The sequence below is a fragment of the Acipenser ruthenus genome, chromosome 22 (genome assembly GCF_902713425.1).
Source record: "Acipenser ruthenus chromosome 22, fAciRut3.2 maternal haplotype, whole genome shotgun sequence".
Taxonomy (NCBI): domain Eukaryota; kingdom Metazoa; phylum Chordata; class Actinopteri; order Acipenseriformes; family Acipenseridae; genus Acipenser; species Acipenser ruthenus.
The window spans coordinates 29813719-29822823 of NC_081210.1; the positions used below are offsets into that span (position 1 = coordinate 29813719).

Here is a 9105-nt window from a genome sequence, read left to right on the forward strand (position 1 = left end):
GTCTTTAAATGACACCCATATGTCACATTAGGAGGCGTGTGGAAGTGAAAATCAGCCGTGGTGGGCTGGTTGAAAAGCAGTACAGAGTGCACGCAGTACAGAGTGCACTTATTGGCAGTAACTGAATTGCCCTCTAGTGCCAATCCAGTAATACGCGACACTTCACATAAAATCAAACAACATTGTATTTGAGAACACAACACTGCCCTCTCTAGATCAAATCCTGAACAGCAGACATCAGAATTTGGATAAAGAAAAACACAAGAGATGTTCGAAAGCCCTACAACAGTGCAGTTTAATAAACGCTATACAGAGTATTCAGATAGATCGCGGTCCTGGAGTTGGATCCCCATTTTTACAATTTAACTGTGCATGCCTTAGCTACAATACATAGGCACCTAGAATTACTGTTTGTTTTATTTCGTCCTGCACATCACAAACAACAACATACAAAACAATTAAAAACAAAGCATTAATATTGTACTGCTATCATATACACATGTATTGAACAAGAACACAAAGCAAATTAAATATCTTCTTGCTGAAGCGGTTTTTATTTTAGCCAGCGAGGTGTTCACGTGTGGCAGCAATGCACTAGCACAAGTCACAAGGCAGTGACGTCAGCGAAAGGAGAGGAAGATAAATGAAATTAAGTGGAGACAGAAGTTGATGAGAAGCAAGTACCCTTCACAGTACAAATTAAAACAGTGTGCTGCTGTTTATTGGAAAAATTACAAAGCAGGTTGCGTAGAGGATTTATACTGGACCCTGGCGCCCCTGATAAAACGAGGGAGTGGCTGTACAGTATGTGTTAGCCTGTTTCGTTTTTCTATGGGTCTCTCGATATATAGCAGATTTTTATTGGACCCCGGCACCCGCGATATCGAGTGGGTGGTGCATCTCACCAAAAAAAAAAACATTGTCACACAATAATAATACAAAGGACATGATCTAAAAATCCATACACAATGTAACTAACCCGTTCTTGCTTCCTGTTCTAATGTTCAGGATGCTCACTTTAACTCTTGTCGGTGCAGAACTCTGTTCCACAGGCTCAGCCTGGCACAGGTCCATCAGGTTATTCTGAGCAAAACAGAGTTGCTCTTGGTACATGGCAGCTGCTATGGGTAAACATTCAGGGCTGGGGCTTCCATTCATACGTTTTTGGGACTTTGTTTTTCATATAAACACACGCTACAGCAGAAACAAGGACTGCATTCTTTTAGGTTCATTGAACCACAGATTCAGCAGACAGATTATCATACCAAGCCTTCAGCACAGTTCATCTATTCTTGCATAATAACCCCATTATCTCGATCCACGTCTATTTGAGGCAACATACAGATCTCCGATTTGTTTTGTTCTGCATTATGATCAGATAGTGCTTCCTTTGCTGTGCTTGGAAATAAATGGTGGTGTACACGGTTCTACTTTTCACTTCTTTTCAAATTCCTCCACTGACCCCGTGGTGGTTTGGCCACAGACACGTATTTCATTAAAGAAGCATGTAAACAATGTGTCTTGGTTTGACTGTACTGGTTAAAGCATATTTTCATTTAATTGCAGCCCTAGTTCTAGGAATGGAAATGTTCTTTCTGGGGGGTGGGGGGGTAGGTAAAGCCACTGAATATTTATTTTGCCCCTTCCTGAGCTCAGTTCTGACCATGAGCACACTTCCTCTTTGATCCACCAAATCAACTTCCTTTTCAGGACTGGCCAATCAGATCTCCACGTCGCTCTCTTTGTCGTTGTCATGGTCACCATCGTAAAATTCATTGGATGCCTCAGGCCTGATGATAGAGAAGCACAAATGCAAAAAAATATTATTATAGCTAGCAATAAATGAAGGGTTATATTTTCACAGTATTACTAAGAGAAAAAAAAAGGTGGTTTAAATCTAAAAGGCTATTATGTGCAGTGCAGTAAACTCTAACCTGATTCGAGTGTAGATAATTCAGTGTTCTATGTTGTTGGATTGTTTGGCTCTCAGACCCGTTCAATCCTAGTAAGGCAGTAATTACAATACAGAGGGGGGAGGGGGTCCGAGTCCCATGCAGGCGCTGCTGGGGTGGGGTGTACCTGGAGTAGTTGTCCTCGGAGCCCCTCTCGTCGGGGTCGGGATCGTCTGTGCGCTCGTAGCTCAGCAGGTCCGAGGGAACGTCATGGATCTGGACGCTGGGCGCGTGGTTCAGCATCTTCAGGTTTTCAAACACGGTCTGTCGGATCTGATCCAGGTACTGCACAAACAAGAGGAACTCAGCCCAGGCCCACACGCCATCCAAACATGTCATTGTGGGGGCCTAGCTGACTGCATATAAAGCGTTCAGCAAGTTGTAAAATGCTTAACTATTAATAAAGGGAGGGAGGGGGTACACTTTGAAATAAAGGTTAATTCACTTTTGTTACATTATTTTATATTTCGGAATACTAAAAGATACTTCAATTCAGTGACACACGTTGTCTTTTTCAATGTATTCAAAACGGGGTAGTGAATGGGAAAATAACTTGTGGTTGATGCATGGGGTTCCATCCTCGCAATCACTGCGAAGTGCAGGCAGTGAAGACTCACCTGTCTGGAGTTCTGGTTCTCTATCCTGGTGCTGACGTCGGGGTGCAGAGTGAAATCTGGAGCAAAATACTCAAAGTACTCTGAGCAGGGACAGAAAAAGATCACATACATTAATTGCACTGCAAACAAAGCTGTGTAACTTTCACTAACCATTTCTTTGTTGTGGTGTAGGCATGAATGCATGGGTAGCTTTCGATTAATATTATTTGACTTGGTTGTTAGAGCATCTACATACTGTGTAGTGCAGATACTCACCACTGTAAGGCAGTTCATCACTTATTGGTTCTTCTACGAGCAGTGAGGTCTCATACGTCCTGCAATGAAATGAGACCAAGAGTTCTTAAAAGTCATGACTAATATTGAAGATTTAAAATGTGCATCATGACGACAGGGGAACAGGAGGTCTTTTACATCACTAACCGGGGGCTGTTCCCACAACATCTTAAGATCTAGTGCAGGGTTTCCCACACTTCAGTGTATCTCCAGGCAAATCTTACACTTCTACTTCCCTCCCCCTTTTACTACAAACATATATTGTTACTGTTTTTCATCCATTGAACACGACAGATCTTAGATCTGCCATGTAAAATAAAAATGAATTACAAAAAGTATAAAGGTGGAGAGAGAGGCAGTAATAAGAGAGAGAAAAGGACAGCTGGAAAAATCTATACATACACACGTTCTATAAAAATAAATCTGTGCGAAGTGATTCACTGCCAGGGAATGGAAAGCACTGCTCCTTGTAAAGTGATACCCACCAGCATCGTGCAACGTTGCGGACTGTGTACCCTCCACCTCCCAGCACCAGCAGGGGGATTTTAAAACTCTTCACAAACTCCACACACTCCCTGCAGAGAGAGAGAGAGAGAGAGAGAGAGAGAGAGAGAGAGAGCAGAGGAGGGACTGGATCAGCACGGCAAGGTCATGGACAAGCAGGACATGCACAAGGAAGGCTCTCGCTACAGTAATGGTGTCCTACAATACTGCAAGCACTTTACAATTAGACATTCATCAGGAGCTTTTTAACAGCACCACAGATCTCCAAGGTCTCACTGTAGTTAGACTACATACACACACTGAATGATATCATATACTGACACAGGGGCTCCTACAAGGCTACTCCCCTTCCCACAACACTGAAGTCATGGTGGGTTTATTCTCTGGACCTACCCGTGACCTCTTATGCTGAGGTTAAAGCAGCCCAGTCTGTCACAGCCTAAAGAATCAGCCCCACACTGTGAGGATGACAGAAAGAAATGTTTATTAGCCTCAAATATTTATTTATTTTTTCTATTGAAAACAACTCAAATTTACAGGTCAACAAAATATATAACCCAGTTCTCTAATCTAAAAATATACAAAAACTTCACCTTCTACAAGGTATTTAAGCGTAGAATAAGTACTGCAAAAGCACACAGATAACAGGCTGCAATACAACACTGAAGAAGGCAGTAGCAGAAACACTGTCGACTTGACTTCGATTCTTATAGTTTTACCACGGAATTCTGTTGGAGAGTTTTGAAGTTATGGATCAATTTTAGGCAATAAAAATATGCTTTTGCCAACGGCCAGTAAGTTACATTGTTCTATGATTAGTGTTATTTTTGGCTCAAGTCTTAGCCATTCACCCAAACTATTCTTGTTGAATTCTGAATCACAGACTTAGCCGCTATGTAAGGTTCATAATCAACTTTAGCCTTCAGTTCCGACAGGCAGACAATAAAAGGACTGTATTTGTCCCCTCCGCTTCGTGTCACCTTGAATATACTAGGCACACAACGGTTTCAATTGTCTTTCGTTTCTGCTTCTTTACACTTACCTGTAGAACAATACAAGTAGGCTGATAAAAGTCTACCACCTGTTTGATCACCGGCTGAAAGAGGAGCCTGTAGCCTAAAACAAAACAAACATGCTTAAAAACACACAGCGGATCTTCAGTTCATGGAGATCAGTTACTAAACTTAACATGTGTCCCCACAGTGCCTCTTCCAAACTGATCCTTTGGGATGTCTTGGCTATTAGCTGGGCCAAAACTAGTCAGCTTTTGCATTTTTTAGTATTACTATATATATTTTTTTTAACCAAAACAAATATAAAATGTTGAAGTGTTTTAGCGACACACTGAAAACATCTTTTCCTGCATTAAAAAGCGCTGCATCTGTGCAGGGGTATAGACCGAGTAGCAGGGTTAGGGGTTGAAGAAAAAGGCAGACTTACTCTGATCATCTATTCCATCTCGAAGAGGAACATTCAGGCAGTAATACCGGCCACTCTCAGCTCCCACCTCGTACATGTCACCTGGGGACACAGACAGGCAGTTCTAAGAGGCTGGCTGATCCGGAGTAACAGAGCTGAAAGCCACTGGTTTTTGAGTTACAGCATAGTGGCGACAGTCCTGCTTACCTGTCCCTGGGAAAAAGTAGTTCCCATACTTGTGGAAGGATACAGTCATGACACGGTCAGTGAGGTAAAAGGCCTCCTGTACCCCGTCGCCATGGTGAATATCAATGTCAATGTACAGAACGCGGGGGTGGTACCTGCAAAGAGAACACAGACCAGTCACTTCACAGTGCAACTATTGTACTGGCATATTCACTGGTCTGATGAAAGCATGGGCACAAGGGAAAGCTGCCCACTTTGACAGAACATGCCCAATAATAAGAGTCTCCTAAAACTGCCTCACTTAAAAGTTTCCACTAGATGGCAGAACACAGCATCAGAAGAAGTGACAAAGGAGTCTGCTTGCATCCCTTAGAGAGCATATTAAAGCTACGCCAGTAACTGGTTTCAGCAATTTGCTAATAAAATGAACAAACAGAATATAAATGAAATCTTACTTCAGCAGCTCTAGTATACTGATGACAATGTCATTCACGTAGCAGAAACCAGATGCCTGGATAAGAAAGAAAAGAGAAAGAGAATGAGTGGAATAAACCGATCCTAAAAACATGCTAAATGAATGCATTACATCCACACTGCCTATTCTATTATGTGATCAGCAAGCATTATAACACACAACACACGTTTCTCATATGAAAATATGAATAACACAAGTACAAACCCATTGCTTTCAGGGGCATAAACAAGTGTTACTGGGATTGGTGCACTGTATTATTCATGCACGGATGAGAGGTGCCTTCCCCACCAAACAAAGCATGATTTAAACTTCTTTTGGAGCACAGGATTATAAAGAAAAGCACACAGTAATATAACACTGAACACTTACTTCAAATTTTTTTGCATGATGCAGGCCTCCAGCCCAGTTGATAGCGACATCACAGATCTGGTAAGAAGAGAAAATAACCAAAAGGTCAACCTTACTACAGGTAGCAAGACATTTAACAAACTGCATGCATGCATCAGAGACAGACTATTACAAACGCTGAATCTCATCATGCAGCTTCCACACCACAGACGATCAGAGGCCAGACCTAATGCATCAGAGCCACTGCACAGCTTCCAGTCTCCTGGGTATGCAACGCTGCAAGAAGAGGGTGAACTTTTCTGCTCATTCCACTGGTATTCCGTGAAGACAGAAGCAGAGTCAGTTTTAGTTTGTTCTTTCCTGCTGTTCCCACCATACCATTACATTGTTTACCTTGTGATTTAACTGTATGGCTCCCTGCAGCGAGGCTCCCGTGTACCTTGAACAGAACTCAAACAATCCTGGAAACACAGGACTGCAAAACAAGAGAAGAGCCATCAGTCTCACAGACCAGCATCTCTGTACCTCCAGTCTCCAACAGAAACACCATGAACTACACAGAGCCTGCCTTCCAAATAAAAGCAGCCGCCTTGGCTCGCTTACAGAGATATGAGAGCCACAATGGTTGTAACCTGGTCAAATAGAATTGCACATGCGTTTTACACACAGGCTTATCAAAGTGTTCCATCATCTGTATAGCAATGCTTCTGGGTATTACACACACTGAGAAAGACATCAGTTCTTACCAGTCGTCTCCCACGTTGAAGGCGTTCAGACTCTTGGTGAAGCCCTGCATGTTGTTGGGACTGACCTTCTGCAGGAAGTCGATGTAATCCTCCGAATGGAAGCGGCACATGTCATGCTGAGAGGCCTTGTACGGCTTGAACACCTGCAGTGGGGAGGAAAAACACAGAGATCCCGTCTTCTACTGTGGAAAGAGCAGAGAGTGGGAGGCGGCGAGGTCTAGAGGACTGAGCTCAGAGACTGTGAGGCAGTGTGGTCTAGAGGATTGAGCTCAGAGACTGGGAGGCAGCGTGGTCTAGAGGATCGAGCTCAGAGACTGGGAGGCAGCAGGTCTAGAGGATTGAGCTCAGAGACTGGGAGGCAGCGTGGTCTAGAGGATTGAGCTCAGAGACTCAGAGGCTGAGGATTGAGCTGAGGCAGTGTGGTCAAGCGTCTAAAGCCGAGGAAGTGGGAGGCAGTGTGGTCTAGAGGATTGATCTCAGAGACTGGGAGGCAGCGTGGTCTAGAGGATTGATCTCAGAGACTGGGAGGCAGCGTGGTCTAGAGGATCGAGCTCAGAGACTGGGAGGCAGCAGGTCTAGAGGATTGAGCTCAGAGACTGGGAGGCAGCGTGGTCTAGAGGATTGAGCTCAGAGACTCAGAGGCTGAGGATTGAGCTGAGCCAGTGTGGTCAAGCGTCTAAAGCCGAGGAAGTGGGAGGCAGTGTGGTCTAGTGGCTATAGTCAGAGAATTAAAAAGTGAAGTGTACGTACCATCATTTTCTTGTAGAGTCCGTAGTGCAGGACCAGGCTGTGTGTGAGAGACAGGCGGTGTGGCTTCATGGGGTGCCCACCACCTGTACAGCAGAAAGCAGACACAAACGGTGCTTGACATAACCTCTTAGTTCCAGTTTTTAACATCCAGGATCGTTCCTTTATGTTTACTATACTCTTCCACAATTTAAAACTTTGTGTGCGCACATGAAGCCTTCTTGACAATGTGGTACAAATTTACTAATGCCTTTACACCACCATCAAAGCAAAAATCAATGAGTTACATATCAATGTTTGCACACCTACTTGTTTTAGATGGTTAATAGTTTTATTGAATTAGTACTTCAGATAAGCTCGCCCGCTGTTGCTGCAATCATGCATAGTGCTGGTATTACCTGCAGCTGCAGCACTGTCTTATTAATCTCATTAGCATGTGAAAATCTACACAGCCCGAACGTGACGTATCCCACCCCATGATAGTTTACATGAAACAGCTACACAACTCACCGATTCACAAGGAGCAGCACGTTATTTAAGCGAATTTTGAATGACTAGAGATAAATAAAACTTATACAAATAGTACACACAAGTAATTCAGAATAAAGCAGAACTGCGCTTCCAATTGATACACAAATGTGAGCAAGGATAATGAGAAAAATACACCGGCCATCAACTATTATCTCGCAGGCACTGTGAGAAACGCCAATCTGCCGACAGTTACAGGAGGTTTCACACAACTATCCTTCAGCGACTGTAGTATTGCAAGCTATACAATAATAATAATAATAATAATAATAATAATAATAAAACACTATGTTACAACTGTGTGTTTTAGAATCTCTTTTACCAGCCGTTTAACACTGTTAAATGAACATACAGTTGTAATCCTTTCTTTACCCCGACCAGCCCCTCCATGTCTAAAGTTGCACTTACCGTAATGAAAGTTGCCCACGTCGGGATCGTAGAAATAAGCGGTCCTGTTCGACATCCTCGCTGCAGCTCACAAGTCACAAAAAAACGCGTTTAAGTTAATCGAAACCCACTTCCATTCACTTCAGCGCCGCCATAATAAACCCACACCAGACAGACACTGTGTGGAACGTCACCAGGAACAGCGGGTGTTGCACTACGTCATGAAAAGGCGTGTAAAATGGATGACGCTAGAAAAAGGTCTACTCTAATATTTAAAGGCTGGGCATGCTGGCGCGCTTTTTTTTAAAAAAAACACACAATAATAATACACATACTTTGTAATGGTTTAAGTTTTGTTTTAGAAAAGAAAACCAATACAGGTAATATCTACTTTAAGGTTTACCGGTTATTGGGGAAATGTCTCTTCAGTGTAAACAATGTGTATTGTGTAATTTGGTTGAGAGGTATTGGCATAACAACGGTAACCAATGGCAATAGACTATGGTATCATCATGTAAAATCTTAAGAAGCAGTTTATAAAATATGTCCTGCAGTAAAAGGTAGAAAAACTACAAGTTCTGCTTGATTTGCTGCTTCATTTCTTTACATGCCACATAATGCTGTTTGTTTGTATATTATCTACTAAAATAAATAATACAGTATTTACATTTGACCTTTTTGGTACAATCATTTGTTTTCATGTATTATGTTAAGATATTTGTAAATATTTGTAAGGTTTTTTAAATTGTGTCTCTTTGGAGGATACAATGTGACACACACGTGATATCTTTGCCTAGCAGACAGAAACCAGAGCAGAGCTGGTGATGAAGCTGCTTCAGGAATCACGCGGCTGTCCGCAGCTTGTTTCAAATGATACTGCACAACCTAAAAGTCAGGGACAAGAGTGCATCTAGGCGTGGAAG

The 9105-nt window shown here is 42.7% G+C and overlaps 1 protein-coding gene across 1 annotated transcript; it reads right to left on the bottom strand.

The window, feature by feature from the left end:
- Positions 1–276: 276 nt before the first annotated feature.
- LOC117431204 (histone deacetylase 3) lies at positions 277–8410 on the bottom strand. The gene is made up of 15 exons (XM_058996456.1): positions 8204–8410; positions 7271–7353; positions 6521–6663; positions 6168–6249; positions 5796–5852; positions 5407–5462; positions 4973–5106; positions 4787–4867; positions 4389–4462; positions 3740–3804; positions 3328–3417; positions 2825–2883; positions 2570–2649; positions 2080–2237; positions 277–1790 (listed from the first exon to the last, which is right to left on the bottom strand). The coding sequence occupies exons 1-15, from the start codon at positions 8256–8258 to the stop codon at positions 1721–1723; spliced, it is 1287 nt and encodes a 428-aa protein (XP_058852439.1). The 5' UTR covers positions 8259–8410; the 3' UTR covers positions 277–1720.
- Between the last annotated feature and the right edge of the window lie 695 nt (positions 8411–9105).

Excerpts from the sequence above, each read along its gene's own strand:
- LOC117431204 (XM_058996456.1), bottom strand. The coding sequence starts at position 8,258 with ATGTCGAACAGGACCGCTTATTTCTACGATCCCGACGTGGGCAACTTT. Across the intron at positions 5,107-5,406 it reads AGTATACTAGAGCTGCTGAA|GTACCACCCCCGCGTTCTGT; the intron begins GTAAGATTTCAT and ends TTCTCTTTGCAG. Across the intron at positions 2,650-2,824 it reads TGATGAACTGCCTTACAGTG|AGTACTTTGAGTATTTTGCT; the intron begins GTGAGTATCTGC and ends GTCCCTGCTCAG.